Source organism: Oryctolagus cuniculus, chromosome 4 (assembly GCF_964237555.1).
Source record: "Oryctolagus cuniculus chromosome 4, mOryCun1.1, whole genome shotgun sequence".
Lineage (NCBI taxonomy): Eukaryota > Metazoa > Chordata > Mammalia > Lagomorpha > Leporidae > Oryctolagus > Oryctolagus cuniculus.
This window is the reverse complement of record NC_091435.1, coordinates 84443032-84462934: the sequence shown is the minus strand read 5'-3', so window position 1 is coordinate 84462934 and position 19903 is coordinate 84443032. Positions and strand designations below refer to the sequence as shown.

At 59.7% G+C, this 19903-nt stretch overlaps 1 protein-coding gene across 1 annotated transcript in view; it reads right to left on the bottom strand.

Moving 5' to 3' along the window:
• Positions 1-3510: 3510 nt before the first annotated feature.
• The window catches only part of XXYLT1 (xyloside xylosyltransferase 1), a 143563-nt gene continuing 127170 nt past the window's right edge, over positions 3511-19903 (bottom strand). Inside the window, exon 4 of the mRNA XM_008266698.4 lies at positions 3511-5049. Within this exon, the coding sequence (XP_008264920.2) occupies positions 4653-5049 (397 nt within the window). The 3' untranslated portion in view covers positions 3511-4652. The remainder of the gene's footprint in view (positions 5050-19903) is intronic.

Here is a 19903-nt window from a genome sequence, read left to right as displayed (position 1 = left end):
GCCCCTCCCTCTCCTGCACATTAGCTGTCATTTTCAACTGCGGGGGGGGGGGGTGACTTTATATTAGCGGGATCTGGCTGACCCACTTCAACCAGGGAACGAATCCCAGCGCTACCCACGCAGGACACGCAGAGGGGAGGAGACGCTGTCCCTGGGGCTGAATGCTTGCCTTCCACGTTGAGCCTGCACCCAACATGAAGAATCCAGACTATGGCCCGGGAGCAGACAGGCGAAGGAGGTTCTTCTGTCAGCGCGGCCGTGAGAAAGTGCTGGGAACTTGTGCAAGTCCCCGGGGAAGGCACTGAACGTGAACTTCAGGGTTAATGCCCTGGCCTGAAGCGCAGGCATCCCATATGGGCACCAGTTCGAGACCCGGCTGCTCCACTTCTCATCCAGCTCTCTGCTATGGCCTGGGAAAACCGGCGAACTCGCCTGTGGCCACCCACTCAGCCTAGGGGACTCTACCGACACCTGCGCGGCCCAGGAGGGCTGTTTTCTTTTTTGACAAATGTAACAACACACAATGATGGCACCTGTGTGAAGTATCCTGTGATAATTCAGTTCATGTATGCACTGTATAAGGATCCAATCAGGGCAATTAGAACGTCCGTCTCCTTAAACATCTCTCTGTGGTTGGAACCTGCAAACTGCTCTCCTCTAGTTCTTCATAAAACATGGCCAGGCTGCCGCATGCAGCAGTGCCCCTACCACGATGTAGAGCCCTAGCACTTACCCCTTCCCGCCATGCCGGCCTCTACTTGGCACCTGTTCCCCAACCGCCCTCTCCACGTCTCCTCCCCCGGCCCGTCCTAGCTCTAATAATCCCAGGGTATTCTCAGTCATCACCCGTCCTAGCTCTAATAATCCCAGGGTATTCTCAGTCATCACGCGTCCTAGCTCTAATAATCCCAGGGTATTCTCAGTCATCATGGTCAGCGTTCCCTCGCACCCAGTGCGATTCCACTGCTTCCAGGTCCTTATGCAGCTCTCTTCCTCCAACAAATCCTCCTCGGGGGAGCTCTTTTTATCCGTGTTTAGAGGTGGGGCAAGCGGTGACTTTGCTTGTCCAAGGTCACCCAGGAAGCAAGGGCAGATGGCGGATTCAGAGCCAGGCCTGCCGGCTTGGAAACTCTTGCCTGCCCTGCCCAACTCCAGATTGAGTAGCCCGGCTTCTGGGCCTGCCAGGTTGAGATCAGCCGGGGAGTTGAGTTCAAGCGGGCAAGGGTTTGCCTGTTAGGGCAGGTGCTGTGCCCGCCTTCTGGGCGCTGCAGGCTGGGAACCTGCCCGACCCGCGTGTCTTCGTGGCCTGCTTGGGATGTGGCTGTTGGTGCTTTGACACACGTACAAGAATGCGTCTCTCTGAGCCATTTCCATCTGCGGAGCAGACTGTGTGTACCCATAAAAGACAACAGTTATCTGAGAAATAAAAGCAGGGTGTGGAGCCGCTGTTATTAGATGACTTTTATTTACAGAACTAGGGCACCTGTGGGGGAAGTTGGAGACCCTGAGCCTACTTGGCCTAGAATATATCGTCCATTGCGTGTTGTCGACCACGGCCAGCCACGGGCTGTAAAGTGGCCGGCACCATGCTTCTCTGTAACCGGGGAGGCGTGTGGCATTTATTATGTATTTTAATTAGTTAATAGTCACTATGCAACACGTGCAAAATGCAGAACTATATAAAAAGCACCTTAATCCGGTGCCCAGAAATGTCCTCTTTTCGGTTATATATGCACAGGCTTACGCTTGACAGTGAGTGCTCACAGCGCCATCAGTTAGGTTTGCGTGCCGCCGCTTCCAGGCGGAGCCAAGCACGAGTCAGCACCGCGTGATGCATCGGATCTACCCCAGGAGAGGCGTGGGGGCGCCGCGGCGCCTCCCCAGTCTCGCTGGGTCTCTTGCCGAGTGTCACTCTGCTGTTCACCATGGCGTTGCAAGGTCAAGGCCCTGGGACAGGGCAGGACAAGCTCCCGAGTGAGTGCAAAGGGGAGTGAGGAAAGGACATAAGGTCTGATGTGGCTTTCGCCCATGTTAACTACCCAGGTCACCGTTTCTCCTGGGAATAACAAAAACACTCAGTGGCGCACAGACGCCGTCAGGACCGCAATCGCCGCAGCAAACACCTCTGTTGTAGTCGGCCCAAAGTTCTCTGACCTTTAATCCACGTGTTTCTCCATGAAAATTGTTATTTTTAAATGTGGTATCTGAAAATATGGCTTTTTTATGAGTTAAAGTAATGAAATGGAGCAGAACACACGCTCTCTTTATAATACATGTATGTCAAGTCTGTTTACATACACACACACACATACATATAACCTTGAACGTGAGGATCACACCCTACATAGATATAACCTTATATTTTGCATTCTTCCATTAATAGCACACTGCACGCATCTCCCAGGGCACGAAACATTGCTCCAAAAATGTGGTTTTCCATTTCAAAAGTATTCCAGTCCACGGCTGCATCACACATTATTTATCCACTTCCTAGTCAACACTGTAAGTTGTCTGCAGCCTTGTCTTCCCTGAAACTGCTGTGCTAAGCACCACGACGTACGACTCTCTGTCCACATCTCTTGTTTTCTCACAACACATTTGAGAATTGAAATCATCCTGAGTTTCTCTCAACTATTACCAATAGCATATTGATATTATCAGTGCTTGGCACACAGCAAGCCGTCATTAATTGCTGGCAATAAAAAGGACATCAAGTTACCAAGAGAGCTGACGGATTCTACCCCAGCAGAGGGTCAGGCAGAAGTGGGCCGAGGGTGAGAAGGTAGGGGCTGCACCTGGGCCTTTCAGTACCTGGGCCGACAGGACTCTTTGCTACGCGCATAATGCACCGGTCCTACCTTCCCTGTTACCTGTCCAGGCACACCCTTCTTCCCGTCTGTCGCTCCCCCTCTTCGCGGAGGAGCAACACAGGACCCTGCGCTGTTCTTTCTGTCTGCTCGGCCCTCCCCGGGTTTGCTGCTGGTTCTTCCCGGGTTGGCTACTATCCCTTCCACCTCCGTGGAAGGGCAGTTCCCCCTGGCCACATTCCCCACTTCCGCAGGGGAGCGGCACACCGCCGGCCGGTTCTCTCGGGGGCTGCACGGGTTCCCTTAGATGTTCCCCATAGATGTTCCTGGTGCATGCCGTCTCTCTCCTCCTTTATAGTCCTCCTCCGCCAATCCTAACTCGGCTGCCCACACGCCGAGTACGCTGCTCTCCAATCAGGAGCAAGTCCTACAGTTTATCAGTTGAACTGGAGGCAGCTGTGTAGAAGCTGTTTACTTCTCTCCCAACGCCACATTGTGGGAGAGCAGATGCACAGAATAAGTCTTAATTCGAGTAACTTAGTCTAGTCCGGATTGCTCCCCACACCCGTCCTCAGAGACCGCAGTGAGCACAGTGCACTCAACCGCGGGTGCTGGGAGGGGAGCTCTGAATGACATCCGTCAACTCATCCAGAACGTGCGTGCGGCCGAAAACAGGGACCCAAGGACAAGCGGTGCGGATCGCTGGGTTCTCAAAGATCCTTTATTAGCTAGTCTCCCTCGTGGTGGAGAGCCAAGAAGTAAATGAACTTGAAACACAGTTAAGATGAAGACCCCACAACAGTGTCCCCCAGGGGCCTCAGCTGGGCTACACGAAATGGACCTCCAGGGGGTTCAAGTTTGCCGCTTACGTACAGGAGAACCCATCAAAAAAGCAATAAAGACACGGAACTCTAATTTCTATTAGGGTACAGGTCCGGCGTGGGCCATGACAAAGTCACAAGGGAGATAGATTTCTACTTAAACCCAGAGACTGGAATGCTTACAAGCCTATGAGTGACACCCCTTCCCAGCCCACACGGCTGCCCCTGTGGATGACTGGGGTCCTCCTTAGAAGCATCCCTGGCCCGGACAACGGCGTTGCACGTCCTCAGGGGTGGCCAGTTTCTGCTCTTGACGGTGGGCTGGGTTCCGAACAGTCTGGTCGCCTGGAGCTGGCCTGGATGAACACGAGATAACCAAGTGGCTTCTGGGATGCAGCTGGAAGACAGCAGCTGTGACTGCTTCAGTAACGGGCCTACTTAGCTCACGTGGCCCTGAGAGCCTTCCCCAAGCAGGTGGCAAACTTCACCCTGCACCAAGTGCCGTGGGACCCAGCACACGGCCTTCCAGGTGAGACCGTGGAGGCCTGGCGTCTGCAGGCTGGGACTCGGCTGCTTGTTAGAACCCGGGTCCAATCCTTTGGAGCTCACTGGGAGCTGCCACAGTACTGCTTGTCCTTTAGCAAAACCAGAGCCTGTCAATGCAAGCTGCGTCTATCTTTGCTCCGAGAGGGGCTGGTTCTCAAAAGGCTCTCCATTCCCTGGGGCTGCAGGGAAGGGGAACCAGATTTTCCTTCCTTCTCTTCAGCCCTGCTTCCTGGCTCACGGGCAGATGTCCCCATGGCCATCTTGGAGGGAGATGTCCCAAGCACCAGCCACGCCCAGGCCAGTCCTGGCTCAGTGGCGTCAGGATGTGGAGCAGCAAGTGGGCAGCGTGCAGCACCTTGCCCAGGGAGACGCCTCCGCAGTGTCCCCGCAGGCGCTCAGACCTGCCCGGGGTCTGCCCGCGGCGTGCCCCCTCCTCCCTGGATCTGGGGGCCCCCGGGACGCGGCAGGCGAGGACGGACTAGTCCTCTGGGATGGGGGTGTTGCAGTTCCCATGGTAGATCTTGACATGACCCTCGCACCGGAAGTAGGCGTCGAAGACGTCACTGTAGCCATGGTCCCTCCACCAGGTGCAGAGCTGCCGGTTCCAGGTGCAGTGGAGCACGTGGAAGAGCTCGGGGTGCTCCATGCCGATCATGGTGAAGAAGTCCTGGTCCCCGAGGTGGCCGCGGAAGCGGTACTTGTCCGTGAGCTGCTGCACCTGTGCAGGCTCCAGCAGGCGGCCATAGAGCGGGGACTGGCGCATGGCCTCCAGGTTCAGCAGCATCACCCCGCTGTTGAAGCCAGGGAGCCCCTCAGGGGGCGGGCCCCCCACCCTGGTCTTGGGGTTCTCGTGGCGGAACTGCCAGAACGTGTGCCTGCAGAGGAAAAGACAGGGTTAGCCGGGTGCGGGCTCCCTGGCCCCTCTCCCCCGGGGCCGTGGAACCACCGCGTGGGGAGCCCCAGAGCACGCCAGCGTCAGGGCCAGGGCGAGCGCCTGAACCCAGCTCTCCCAGCTCCGGGCCTCTGCTCCTCCCCCCTCGGACGCTGCAATGTCACCATCATTGTCATCGTCCTGAATTTAATGATGGTTTGACTTCCAGCTTTTTTACTTCACAATGATGCAAATGCATACCCATGCACCCGTTCTCTTTTCCACTTTCTGCATGACCCTCAGCCAATTACAGGAGCTATCCAACACCTCATCATAAAATGGGCTTTCCGCCAGGTGCTGTTGCCCAGCTGGAGGCTAGTGTGAGTGCTCTGAGCGCACTGAAGGCAGGCGAGGTTGGGCTATGCAGTGCTCCCGGCTGGGCATATCGCACGCATTTTCTGATAGGATTCTGGAGCGGAAACCACGTCTAGGTCGAGGAGCATCTGTATAGATACGGGATGCACCAGGCCCAGTACCAGATGGGCTCATTAGCTCCTCACAGCAACCCTAACGGAGGCGTGCTCCGTGAAACGATGCCTCAGTTTACAGCAGAAGGGACTGCCGCACAGAGGGGTTAGGTAACGCATCCAAAGTCACACGGCAAGTCAGCAGCAGAGCAGGGGCTGACCCCAGACACCTGGCTGCAACGCCCACCTCCACCACATAGCAACAATCTAGGTGGGACTCCCTTTCCTCTTGGCCTTGTCTGCAATCATCAGAAGAGGGGAGACAGAAACAAGGCTGGAAGCAGTTCTCACTGATGACCTGGGAAAGGCGTGCGAAGCTTAACCCAGGCCGAAACGAAACTCTAGAACAAACCTTATTCATTGAAACCCTAAGTTTAGCATTTCCTTTTCTTTTTTTTAAACTTTTTTTTTATTAATTAATTAATTAATTTATTTATTTTTGACAGGCAGAGTGGACAGTGAGAGAGAAACAGAGAGAAAGGTCTTCCTTTTGCCGTTGGTTCACCTTCCAATGGCCGCCGTGGCTGGCGTGCTGCGGCCGGTGCACCGCGCTGATCCGATGGCAGGAGCCAGGAGCCAGGTGCTTTTCCTGGTCTCCCATGGGGTGCAGGGCCCAAGCACCTGGCCCATCCTCCACTGCACTCCCGGGCCACAGCAGAGAGCTGGCCTGGAAGAGGGGCAACCGGGACAGAATCCGGCACCCCAACCGGGACTAGAACCTGGTGTGCCAGCGCCGCTAGGCGGAGGATTAGCCTAGTGAGCCGCGGCGCCGGCCATTTCCTTTTCTAAAACGTACTTACTTATTCGAAAGGCAGAGTGACAGATGGACAGACAGACAGAGATCTTCCTTTTGCTGGCTGTCTCCACAGCTGCCCACAACAGCCAGGGCTGGGCCAGGCGGGAGCCAGGTGTCAGAGACTCAATTATTTAAACTGTCACCTGTTGCCTCCCCGTGTATGCATCAGCAGGAAGCTAGACCCAGGAGCAGAGCTGGGACTGAAACCAGGCACTCCAGCCTGGGACTCAGGCATCACAAGCAGTCTTAATTGTTGCACCAAACAGCTGCCTAAGTTAAACCTAGCATTTCTGAAGGGCTGGGTGGGCACTGGGGGCTTTAGACAGCACAGGGCGCATGCCCAGTGGGTCAGGATGAGCAGCAGCTAGAGAGCCCAGTAGGGGTGTGTGCACCTAGGAGGGAATGGTGTCTCAGTGCCGATCCAGGGTCACGGGGCAGGGGTTCTGCTAGGCGCTCCACCGAATGCCTCCACCTGAGGGGCGGCAGAAAGGCCAAGAACCCTGCCTGTGATGGATGTGGTCGGCTCACTGGCTACTCCGCTCGGCAGCCTCCTGGCATCAGGCCCTGCATGTGCTGCAGGGGTGCAGGAAGCGACGCAGGGTGGCCCAGAGCCCCGGGGACAGAGGCCTGCTCACGGCAGCGGTGCCGCAGCTGGGAGGAAGGCGGAAAGGCCATCATCACGGGCAGGGGCCAGCTGCGGGAGGGGTCCTTCGGGCGGGGGAGGCATCAAGGCAATGCCCACTGTGCCTCCCAGCCGGAAACGCTGCCCCTCCCGTCTCTCACAGATGCACTTCCCCGACCCAGTCCCAGGACAGGGTCTGTGTGGTGCAGCGGGAATGAAATCACAGTCCCGGCCCGGGTGCGCCACGGAGCCATTCTCCAGCCGCATCGTGCGCCCCTGTGTCAGGGAGCAGAGACCTTCCTTGAGGTGCGCTATTGCAAAGGGCGCCGTGAGACTGATCCAGGGGTGGGGGGTGGGGGCAAAAGGCATTTCTTCTGGATGTTCTCACGGGGGGTGGTCAGTGGGTCAGTGTGTGCACTCTGTCTGCACAACACTGGGAGCGGAGCAGGGCTGTGGTGGCTACGCCGTGATGGCCACACTGTCCGGAGGACACCTGTCCAGCAGAGATGCCCAGAGCGCCCTTTCAGCCACAGAAGCCTGCAGTCGGTGAGGGGCCCACCCAGGTTGGGGCACACTTCGGCCACCGTCCCTTTTACCGGATTTCTTCCAAGTGGTTGACGGCAGTGTATACCAGGCAAACCTGGGCCACCACGTGGCAGAGGAGGAGCATGTTGCCACCCAGGCACTCGGTCCCCGGCTAAGGGGTTGGAACAGCAGCGTTCACCAGGGAGGAGGAGGGAGCAGGGGGCAGGGGGCAGGCCCGACCCCATCAGGCCCTGGCTCCTTTTCCCCGTTTCCTGCTGCCCTCTCCCTAGAGGGTCCAGCAGGAGGAGAACTCTGCAGGTCCAGGGTGCTAAGGGGCAGTACCGCAGGAAAGAGGAGCTGGCCAGTGAGGACCAGTGGACCGGTGGGAGCAGGTCAGGCCGCACAGCTTCAGTGTTGGGAGGGTGAGGGGGCAGGGCCACGGGAGCACTGAAGCTGCTGCCACGGAGCCTGTGCCTCCCCTGAGCACTGGATCCCCCGCGGCTGGGTGTCTGGTGGGGCTGAAGAGCAGCAAGGAACTGGGAGAGGGCGCTCAGGTGTTGCCAAGGTTTGACTGCACCCCCAAAGACTCACAGGCTAGACACATTGTCACAGAGGCCCAGAGCCACTCCCTCCAGCACTGGCCTGTTAGTGGGAGGACCAGGGGGGCCCCTCAGAGAACCACGGTCCACCAGAGCCCGAGGTATTCAGACTCCCCCAGCCCACGTTCCCATTTTATACATGAGAAAGCTGAGGCTTGAAAACTGTCCTGCCCCAAGTCACACTTCCAAAAAAAAGCAGGCCCACACTCCCGGGCAAATCACCCATGCTTTTCCACGAACCTCTGTGCTCAGCAAAGGTAACCGCCCCTCCCACGCCCCAAAACCGAGCCCTGTGGTGAGGGGAGGTGCAGCTTTGCCCATGCCAGCCTCACAGGAGGCAGAGCGTGGCTGCTTTCCCACCCCTTGCCACGCGCACGTGTTTGCACCTGTTATGGGAGCTGGGCACCCAAACATCCAGCAGCCTGGCGGGGGCAACAGGAGGAAATGAAGGCGGTGGAAGGCATATGCTTGTCCTTGGCAGGAGCTGCTAAGAAACGGTGTTTGTGTTCGGCCAGCAACTGAGCTGCCAAGCCACCACATCCCAGCTCCTGCACGGGGGCCGGGGCAGCGCAGGCACATGGCGGGAGCTCCCGGGGAAGGCACCGAGCAGAGCTGGCTCCAGGCCCTCCGCCCCTCCAGAGGGAGCCAGCGTCAGGGGCTGTGCCCGCCCCTCCCACCTCTCCCTGCCCTGGAGGCCAGCAAAGCCCCTGCATTACCAACCCTGGGCATCTCTGCCCCCTGCAACCCTGGGAGACCTGGAGGAAGGTCTGGGGTGCAAGGGAGGGAGGAGGCAGCAGCGTGTGCTATGCCAACGTCCCCAAGTGGCCAGGACCGTGTGACCAACGTGGGCAGGAGCAGCTGTGCGTCTCCACTCCAGGTCCTCATGTTTTGGGAAGAACTTTGCATACATGAAACCACCTGGGAATTTTATGATGCCTCCATAAATCCTAAGGGCAGCTTAATTTTCATGGCATCTCCCCTTTCTAGGTCCCGGATGAAACGTGCATCCTGAGACAGGGGGCGTTTTGATGGACAGGTATGGGGTAATACGCCTCTGGGGCTTGCAGGGACTTCCGGCTCCCTCAGACCCAGACTAGCTGCCTCGTTACACACATCACTGCAGCCCCCAGCACCTCCCCATGCCCAGCACCAGGCTCCCAGAGCAGACCGTGGCCCAGGGACGCACACAGCCTGTGTGTTTCCAACGGCGCCCCGTGGTGGAGAGGGCACAGGGTGAGGCTATGCCGTGAACCATGCTTGCTGGAGCACTCTCCCAGTGGTGACCTGAGCAGTGGCTCCTCGCTCCAGGCCCCTATGTCAGCTGGCTGACGCTGCCTTAGCTGAGCACCACAGCAAAGGCGATTGGTGGTCTGAGGGGGCTGGCACTTGGGCTCCTGCCAAGGCCGCGAGACAGGCTCTGCCATGCCACCCGCCCAGCAGCTGGTGGTTTCCGGCAATCACTGGCATCCTTTGTGGAAGCATCGCCCCCATCTCCACATGCACCCTGCAGCATCAGCGTCCCTGAGTTTAAAGCCCCACTTCCTGGAGACCAATCATACGGGCCTCGGGCCACCTCCTCCAGCGTAATCCCTCTTAATTCTTTTTTTTTTTTTTAATATTTTTTATATATATATTTTTTGACAGGCAGAGTGGACAGTGAGAGAGAGAGAGACAGAGAGAAAGGTCTTCCTTTGCCGTTGGTTCACCTTCCAATGGCCGCCGCGGCTGGCGCACCGCGCTGATCCGATGGCAGGAGCCAGGTGCTTCTCCTGGTCTCCCATGGGGTGCAGGGCCCAAGCACTTGGGCCATCCTCCACTGTACTCCCTGGCCACAGCAGAGAGCTGGCCTGGAAGAGGGGCAACCAGGACAGAATCCGGCGCCCCGACCGGGACTAGAACCCAGTGTGCTGGCGCCGCAAGGCGGAGGATTAGCCTAGTGAGCCGCGGCGCCAGCCACCCCTCTTAATTCTGCAAGGACCCCACTCCCAAGAGTCCAATCTTTAGTAGCACCTGCATGGGGCACAGTTCAACCCGAAGCACCCTCCAACCATGAAGCCAGAGGAAAAGATCACAGCTCACCTCCTCCTCATTGTCCATAGGCTCTGAGGGCCCCTGGGGATCCAGAACTGGGCCCCGCCCCAGGCTGCTCTCGATGGACTGTGAGAGAATGAGCCGTCCAAGAGGGTGACAGGGGACAGGTGTCAGTGCTGCCGGGAAAAGCAGAGGGATTGGGAAAGGCGGGCGTGGGGGACCGGCATGGTCGGTCAGCAGAGACGTCCAAAGGCTGCACGCTGAGGTCCCCTGGTGCTCCCGAGAGCTGTGGGACACCGGAGAACACACTGGGTGCCAAGAAGAAATCCATCCGCCAGTGCTGTGGTGCAGTGAGTTAAGCCACCACTTTGGACGCCAGCGTCTCCTACTGAAGCGCTGGTTGGAGTGCTGACTCCTCTGTTTCTGATCCAGTTTCCCGCTAATGCACCTGGAAAGGCAGCGGAGGATGGCCCAAGTGCTCAGATCCCTGCCATCCACATGGGAGACCGGGATGGAGTTCCTGACTTTTGGCTGTTGCAACCATTTGGGGAGTGGAACAGTGGATGGAAGATCCCTCTCTCTGTCTGCTTTTCAAATAAGTAAATAAACAAATAAAACCTTTTGAAGAAGAAATCCATCAGCTGTCACCCAGATGTTTAACTGACCCAGCAGGGGGAGTGAGCAGATGAGCCCTCGCCCCCAAGGACTGGGGGCTGTCACAGGGAGGTGAGATCCCACGTAAGCCTGCCAACATGGTGGTGTGAGAGGAACACGGACCACTGTGACCTGGAACCCAGAGGACGGAATTCAGGGCCAGTTATGTGAGCTGCTGGGCCTGAGAGCCTTGGTGTGCTGGGAAAGGGACAAGATGCCCCCAGAGGGCTGTGGATGAGGACACAAGTGCCCATCAGGAGTGTCCCTCAGCCACAGAAGGGCTGATGCTGCCCACGCCCCGCCCTGCCCAGCTCCCCTCGGGGTGTGGCAGCACCTGAGCCCAGCCCTCATCCACCTGGTGGTTTCTGCTTGGACAAAGCTTCCCGCTGCAGGAGTCTGGAACGACACTGGTGATGCCCTACCCCCACTGACTATGTCATTGCCACAGCTGCAGAGGCTATGAGCAATTCACTGGGTGCCAGACTCTGGAGGGTGAACAAGCCCCGGACCTGCCCCAGGACGGCCCTCCAAGCACCCACGGCCGCCTCTTCTGCAGAGCCCTCTGCAGGGCCGTCAGCCCGAGGCCTCCCATGGCATGGCTCAGCCGCTGCTCTTCGCCAAAGCTTCAGGGCCCCTCTGATGCACCCAGGGAGCCGATGCCTTCCTGACCTGCTGGTCACCAGGCCCATCTCACCTGAGCTCCTTGGTTAAGCAGCCTTCCTTCCACATCTGCTGTCCTATAGACATGGACAGGTGCACGGGGACCAGGGCATTCCTGTCACTTGGTGCCACTGTCAGCTCTCGCACACACATGTGCCTGAGCAGGGCTCAGCCCCCAGAGGAACCAAGAGAGGACGAGGCACCACGTGGTCACTGCAGGGAGGGTGGCACTGGTCAGAGGAGTGGCAGGTGAGAAGCTGAGGAGCCGGTCTGGGGTGGAGGAAAGGGGTGTGTCCTGCTCAGTCTTGGGCGGGTGCCAGGGAGAACTGCGAGCAGCCGCAGCCCAGGCAGCGACTGGATGTACAAGACAGGAGCAAAGAGGGCGAAGCAGGCATGAGACATTCGGAGAGTTCTGTTGTTCAGGGAACAGACAAGGCAGGAGAGATGGAGGCCCTGCGAGGACCCCAGGCCAGCACCCTCACAGTCAGAACTGCCTCAGCCAGGGGGCCTTCCAGCTGCCCTGCAGGCCACCACGCCCAGGCCCACTGCCTACTCCAGCCTCCAAGGTGCTGACAGCTTCCGCACCCCCCTTACCCCCCATCCAGTCAGTGCTCCTCTGAGCCTTCCCTCCCCAGATGCAGCCCTCCCATCCCTGGTGCTGACGTCCACTGCCCACCCTCTGCCTCTCATCCACGCGCTCTGACGAGGACAGAGCAACACCCCAGCCGGCACCCAGTGCCTTGACAGCTCCCTTCCCTGGCTAGAGACAATCCTGCTGCAGCTGCCCTGGACCCCGGGGTCGCACTCCGCCCATCCCTCACGCAGCAACACCTGTCAACTCCACACCATGGCTGCCCTGCTACTCAGGCTGACTCCTCCCCTGGCACCCCTCCCCCACCTCCAGCCTCTTCCTCTCTGCTCCATCCCTAGGGCAGCCTCAGTGGTCCACAGGCCCTGAGGATGGCCCTTTCCTCACCCTGGCCTTCCGCTACTCAAACCCCAGCTGACCTCTCTGTGGATCCTGCCACCAGAGGCACCCACCCCCTCCAGGGACAGGGAGCTGAGACCCCCAACGTTCCTGCGCTGACCTCCACAGAACCTGCTCACCGGGCCCCTGGGCATCTCCGAGGCCCCTGCCCTCCGCATCTCTCCTGGGTCCTCCTGGGTCCTCACCCAGGCTAAAGTGCCCCCCAGCCCCAGCACCACTGCAATGAAAGCTGCTGAGGACAAGGACCTGGAGGTGCCACAGGTGGCAGCAGCGACCAGTGACAGAGGTGACTGACAGATGGACAGCTTGCACTGGGAAGCACTTGAGCAGGAAGGCGGAGACGCACAAAGAGAGGGCAGAGGGAAGGTGTTTTGCAGAGGGGGCGGGGGCTGGGCATGTGCACAGGCCAAGGGAAAGAAACTTGGAAGGAAATGGCAGGTGGGTCCACCGGGCAATGCAAGCCATGATAATGGCCTGGGCAGGCCGAGCACCCTCATCCAAAATGCTCTGGGAGAGGAATGTGTGGGGTTTGCTTTCTATTTTGGACCATCGGCATGTACATAATGAGATGTCTTGGCGGGGGATATGACCCAAGTCTAAACATGCAATAAACTTTTCGCATATACCTTAAACACACCACTAAAGGTGGTTTTATACAGTATTTTTAGTACACCTGTATTTTGCCACAACCGTCACAGGAGGTCAGGTGTGGGGTTTTCCATGTGTGACGTCATGTTGACGCTCAAGAAGTTGGAGCATTTCAGGTTTTGGATTTCCGTATTTGGGACACTCAGCATGTGCTTGGTCCTATCTACGTGCCAGGTCATTTTTGTATTAACTGGAATGTCTGAAACAACCAGATGTGTACTACCACCACCTCTGACAGGTGGGCAAACTGGCAGGGAGACAGTGAACCTCCACCTGCCAAGAACAGGGAAACCCGGGATACACCTGGAACCAGAGGAGGGACAGAGGCGAGGAAGCTCGGGCAGGTGGGAGGTGCAGCCATCTGTAGAGAGAGAGGGGAGACAGCGCCCCTGCGTACTACAACCAGCAATCCACAGCTCATGAACGGATGTGCCAGAGCACCAAGGGTGTGAGCGGAGCCAGGTAACCCTGGGGCTGACGCCCTGAACGCGTCTCCTCACCCTTGGGTCCTGCGGCCTTGAGGGGGCCTCCAGCTCACAAGGGCCCTTCTCAGTTGTCACTCCAAAGGCAGGGGCTACAGAGGGAAAGGACAGGAAGTTCCCAAAGTAGAAGGCAAGGACTGACAGGGAGGATGTTGGATGCAGGAGGTGGAATGACCGCTCAGGGAGGCAAGTGAGCAGAGCAGGCTGCATCCTGCCCAGGGAGCTGGGAGCCGCGGGGCACCTCCCTCCACGTGAGGATGGAGAGGCAGGAATCCATGTCGGTGATGGGATGCACAGCGGGACCGAGGCTGGTAGTGCGGGGCCCAGAGGTGACCTGACCCGGGCAGATCCACACACTCTGCACTATGCCCTTTGCCACACTGGCCCGAGAACACCCTGTGGCCCCACGTCCTGGAGTTCGTACCTCACTGTGAGTGGGCAGCTCGAGCCTTGGGGGAGCCCCAGGACCCCTGCACGCACCTGTCCTGGGCATTCAGGCCCCAGCTCAGCTCCCCAGGCCGACCCTATCCCTGAATTTAGGCTGGGGGTCGGGGCCCTGGTCAGGGGGAGACGGAGTCAAGAGAGCCACCTTCAGAATCAGCTCACTGTCGTCTCCCAGTGGTCCCTTGGCGCTGGAGGGCACGGAATGACAGGGCACCTGGGACACACGCTGGGGTGTTTTCCAGGACAGTGAACAGCACACAGGCATGGGCTGTGAGGGTGGCTGAAGGGGGTATGTGTGGAATTTAACCTTGCTAATCCACCACCTCCCATCCCCACCCACGGGCCCAGCTCCACCACCTGCCACCCCCACCCCCACCCGGGCCCAGCTCCACCACCTCCCACCCCCACCCCCACCCTGGGGCCCAGCTCCACCACCTGCCACCCCCACCCTCACCCCGGGGCCCAGCTCCACCACCTGCCACCCCCACCCCCACCCGGGCCCAGCTCCACCACCTCCCACCCCCACCCCGGGCCCAGCTCCACCACCTCCCACCTCGGGGGTTAGCAGCCAGTCTCCAGGGAAGGGGAAGGCAGGGCCGTGCCGGGAGACAGGTGTTTCTTAGGTTTCCACTGCCTTGAAGAAAGGGTGCCAGGGCCTGCCGGGGTTAAGGTTCTGGGGGCAGACAGTCTCAGCCTGGGTTCAAGTCCTGGGCCTCTGCTCACTGCCCTGGAAAAGGCCTCTTGCTATAAAGAGTGGACTTTGAGAGAACGAAGGTAGAACGCTTGGCGCCTTCAGATGAGATCAGGGCAGCCACGGACAGGTGGCCAGTTCAGCGAGAAGCGGCGCACGTGTTCCCAGCCCTGTGGTCTGCAGCAGGCAGTGCTCTCTGCACTCACAAGCAGAGTGGCCTTGGGCAAGACCCTTCCCCGCCCAGGGCCTCGGTTCCAGCACCCGTGAAATGGACGAACGCGCCAAGGAAGGATCCTGCTCGGTTGTGAACAACCACAGCTCCACGCCAGGGCTGGGGTCTGCCTTCCACGAAGCTTTTGGGAGTGAACTTCAAGATCCTCTAACAAGCACGGAATGCCATGGATGGACTTCCCTTTAAATGCATCAGCCACGTGTGATACGACTGATGCTGTTATTTGCTTTTGTTTTAAATTCCTTTCCCTGTGTCCACAAAGCACCCCCCCCCCCCGCCCAGTTGTCCAGGGCCAGGCCTCAGGATGGTTCTCAGTTGAAGCCCAAGCGTGCTTGTCGAGGGGTAGTGCACAGGGCGCCTGCTGAACCGAGTGTTCCAGCTGAGTCTGTCTTCGCCCTGCCCTACTGGCTGGCTGTAGCTACAGATCTGTTACCGGGGTTGGGTGGCCCTAAGTCTCCTGCCTCCTGCACTCCCTCCTGTCATGGGATGGCCACCGGGATGGCCGCCGGGGGCTACCCACCTTGCCTCTCTCTGGTGCTGCTCTCTGGGAGCAGAAGGGAGGAACATGCCAAGAAGGAAAATGACCCCATCTTCCCAGAACTACCCTCCTCAGTCGTGGCAGCAGAAAAACAAGGAGCCGAGTGGGAGTCCACACACGAGGAGTAAAAGGGGGGACTGTGCAGAGAGACCTGGCCAAACCTGCCTTTAGCCAGGAGGCACAGCCCCACCTCTGCCCCAAACAGCATGGAGCTGGGGACACCTCCCCAGCTCCAGGCCCCAGCCAGGAAGCTCAGCTCACACCCTCTCCCCACCAAGGTCACGATCTCAGGGGGGCCCAACCCCACAGGCCTGACCCCACCCCTCCCACCCCCACACCGCACTGTCAGTAACTGTTAGCTCAAGGCCTGCCATGAGCCAGGCACTGCCTGAAGCACCCAGGAGCAGCTGCTTCTCTCCCTCGCCTTGCTCAGCTTTAGACACATTATCTCAGCTCTCATGGCAACCATCTCTGTTCTGGGCTATCTCCATTCCAGAGTGGGAAGTGGAGGCTCAGAGAGGTTAAGTACTGTGCTCAGGGTCACAGCCTTCCTGCAGGGCTGAGCCCAGGGTGGACGGTGCAGGGCAGGAGGGCTCCTGGCTCAGCGCTGCTTCTGATGGGCCAGTGGCGTGCAGAGCCTACAGGGCGGCCTCCACCTCCTGTGCCCTCACTAAGCTCAGAGCTGGAGCGAGAAGCAGAGACTCGCAGAGGGCTCTGGTTCCCAAGGAAGGCCTGGCTGGTGGGGCAGACACGGAGCAGACTGTGCAGGGGAGACCGGGGGACAGCAGGAGTCTGCCAGGTGCTCCCTGCCCCCAGGGAGCCCGGCTCCGGTCTGGACTAGAACCAAAGTCTCAGAGCTCAAAAAACCTACAGAGATTCACCTGGGGAAGCAGAGCGGGGCGGCCAGCGTGCCAGGTCATGGCTCATGCTCATGGGGCCCCGGGGAACTGCCTGGGCCTTCCTCCCCCAGCAGGCGGGCAGCCTGCACTGGGTCTGCCCAGGCTTTCCAGATCTGGGCTGAGCAACCCCATGCTATTTCTCAGGGTGGGTGAGACCTCCAATTCTTTCCCCCTCCCATGCCGAGGGTGGCGCCGGCTGCCAGGCTGCGGTGGCACGTTCTGCTGAGTCTGGCTCCCCTCATACACCAGCACAGGGCTCCAGTGGCTTCTGAGAGCCAGTGTGGGCACCCGTCCCGTTCCGCTATACAGCCCGGAGCCCTTGTCCTGTGGAGCCAGCTTCCTTGGCCACAGCCCTCCTCGAAGCCGGCATGGGGCACCTGGGCTCTAGGCAGGGAAGCGCCACCCGTGGTGCCAAGGCAGAAACAGAGGCCACTCTCAGTGCTCCCCAAGTTCCCAACACCCCAAGGGTCAGTGCTTCCTGGGAGTGCTCAGGATGGGAGCGGCTGGCAAGCAAGGGCAGCCCCGGGGGCTGAATCTTCCCACACAAGGTCACGGAAAAGAGAAGCTACTGGGAAGTCCAAGCTCAGGACAGCAGGAGCCTGGACTGGTCCCTGGGGCCTGACTCCAAGAGAAGCGTGGGCTTTGCACCTGGCCAGCCCCACTGCCTTCCCCCCTCTTGGAGGCACCACCCAACCCCACCATCAGAGCTACGCCTCCCAACCCCGGCCCTGCAGCCTGGCTCCAAGCCTTCACAGGGAAGACGGGGAGAAAGGCGGCCTCGGCTCAGCCCTGAAGTGGTGCCTGCTGGCTGTAGCGGGCAGTGCCCAGGGACAGCCCCAGCAGAGCTCCTCTGCCCAGGCTCCCACAGGCCATTCCAAGCAGGGCTGGTTTGACACGCTCAGGCCTCAGCTGGCGTCCGAAGAGCCTGCCCTGAGGCTGCCACCCCACTCAGCTCTGCGCTTGGCTGCACAGGCCTCGCAGAGGTCAAAAGACCCAACCTTGACTTGCAAAGCCTCTCCTTATCCACGGGCTGCCCGGGGCCTCAGCACAGAGACAGCTTCGGTGAAGCCCAGCGGTGGAAACAGAGCTCACCTGAGCTGTCAGACAGACAGGGCCCCCAGCCTGCTCCCGCTCCCCACCAGCTGGCTCAACCATTGCCTGCAGCCTCCCGGGAGCCAGCTGGCTCGTCTCTGCAACCCCCTTTCATTCTTTTTAGGAAGGGGACAGAGGAAGTAGAAAACCCCCAAAGCACTGTGTTGTCCCGCAAGGCTGGCTCCGGTCCCAGCCGCACGGTGACTCAGACTGGGGGTGACTGGAAGAATCTGGTTCACAAAACACAGATCACCAGGGCAGCCCCGCCCCTCTCTGGGCATGCTATGGCATTGCCACAGAGACCACAGACCCGTGGGAGAGCCTAGCCCATCCCATTGGACAAGCACAGCAGCTAAGGGCACACCATGAGGCCTGGGTTTGCGTCGCAGCACTGCCCCTCCCTGTGGGCAGGCCCTCCAGCTGCCAACTGCAAAGCTCGGGGCCGCAGTCATCTGTAGAGCTTTTCAGGGCCCTCATAGGCTGGCACGAGGCAGTGCACGCCAAGCGTCGGGCTCAGAGAGCAGGCACATTCATGAATCCAAGGAATTCTTGCTGCATCCTGCCGCGTGCTGGATTCTGCTCTGCGCCCTGGAAGGCAGCGGCAGAAAAGGCAACTCCGATTCCTCCTTTGTGGAGTTGAGTGTGGGGGGACACAGGCCAGCCAAGGGACGACGACAATTCGGGGTGGGAAGAGGAGAGGAGAGACAGCACAGCAGGGAGCTAGGAGACCTTGACGGACAAGTCACCTCCCAGTGCTAGGGCTCAGGGAGACTCCTGGAGGAATTGACCTTGAAGCCTGGAGCTGAACCAGAGTGAGGGAGGCAGGCAGGGAGAGAAGCCACCACGGGGAACCGAGGGCAGCCCTGCTGGCTGGGGTGGCCTGACGGGCAGGAGCGGGGGCAGCTGAGCCGGGCAGGGACCAGAGTAGGTCCAGGGAGGAAGGGCAGGGGCATAGACCTTGATGCTGACAGCAACCAGGGGCTGGAAGCAAGGCGGCCTGTGCATGAAGACGGCCACTCTGGCAGGGGTGGGCACTGGCTTGGAGGCACCGAGATCGGGAGGGTGTGGCGGCCGTGGCCCAGGAAGGAAGGGTTGGGGGACTCAGGGGACACTTGGCAGTTGTGTGACTGGGCCTGAGGATGGCAGGCACAGGGGAGACCGCAGGAGAAGGGACTGCAAGTCCAGGTTTCTGTCTCCAGCACTGCAGACATGGGGCAGATGGCCACCACTAGTGCAATGATCACAGACGTGCACTGGGGCATGGCCAGGCCACACTGTGATTCTGGGCCTCAGTCTCCCAGCTGGACCACGGGAGCGCATTCTCCCTGGCTTTGCCAGCTTAGGTGTGGCGTGGCTCTTCGATTCCTACCACTGGGCCTCCCATCACCGGAACAGTCTCCACGGCAGCACCGTGCACGATCCCCAGTCCACAGGGCCGAGCTAGGCCCGCTGACACACTGCTTTCCTCACAGAAGACTCACAGCAAACCTGCCTCTCCCCTGCTCCCCGTGGCCACATAGGGCCCCAGGGCTCATCCCCTGCCCCCTCCCCCGCTGTGCCAGTCCTCAATTTTCCCCTTGAAACTGGAGCCGTATCCCGGGCTCCTCTGTGCACCTGTTGTGCTAGAGTCTTCTCCAGGCCTTCCGGTGAGTCTCCCAAACCTGCTATGCCGGGGACACTACCGGGGACACTCAACCACCCTCCTGGTCCCTCTGCCTGGAAGACTGCTCAGGCGTCTCGCAGGGGTGCCCAGAGCCACGTGGAGCAGGCCCAGCCCGTGGAAGGGGAGCTCAGGGCTCCCCCAGAACAGCTGGCTGGGCTGTGAGTGAATGTGAAGGGGGCGGCCTGAAAACCAGAGCAAGGTTGGCATTCAAATTAGATCCTGCTCAGGCTCCTACCTGGGGGAGCCAATAGAATCCTCCCAAGACAGCGGCCGTTCTGTTGGACGCTGCTGCCAGGGGCCTTCCTTCTGTGGGTTTCTCCATGGGGGCCCTGGCTGCCCCTGGCCCGAGCCACATCTGCACTCATCAGGAGCCTGTCTTCACCCAGCCGGCACCCAGACCCATGGACCCCAGCACCCCTGAAGGCAGAGGTGGCGAGCCCTCCTGCAAGGCCGGGCAGCCACAGGACACTGAGTGTCCAACCTCAGCCATTCCCCACAGCTTGGCCACAGGGTCGAGCTTGAAGGAGCCCCAGCTGTGGATGTACCCTGGGAAGGAGGCCAAGGACAAAGAAGCCAGCTGCCCACAGAGCCAAGCCAGGCCCTGCGCAGGCCCTGGTCACCTGCCAGCCCTGCCTGCCTGTCTGCCTGTCTGCCCCCTGCATACTCCCTGGCCTCTCCAGCTTCCTGCTGCACAGCCTGGGAGTCACTGGCCCTTCATCTAAGGCTACAGACACCTGCACGCACACGCGTGACCTCTCACTCTGAAC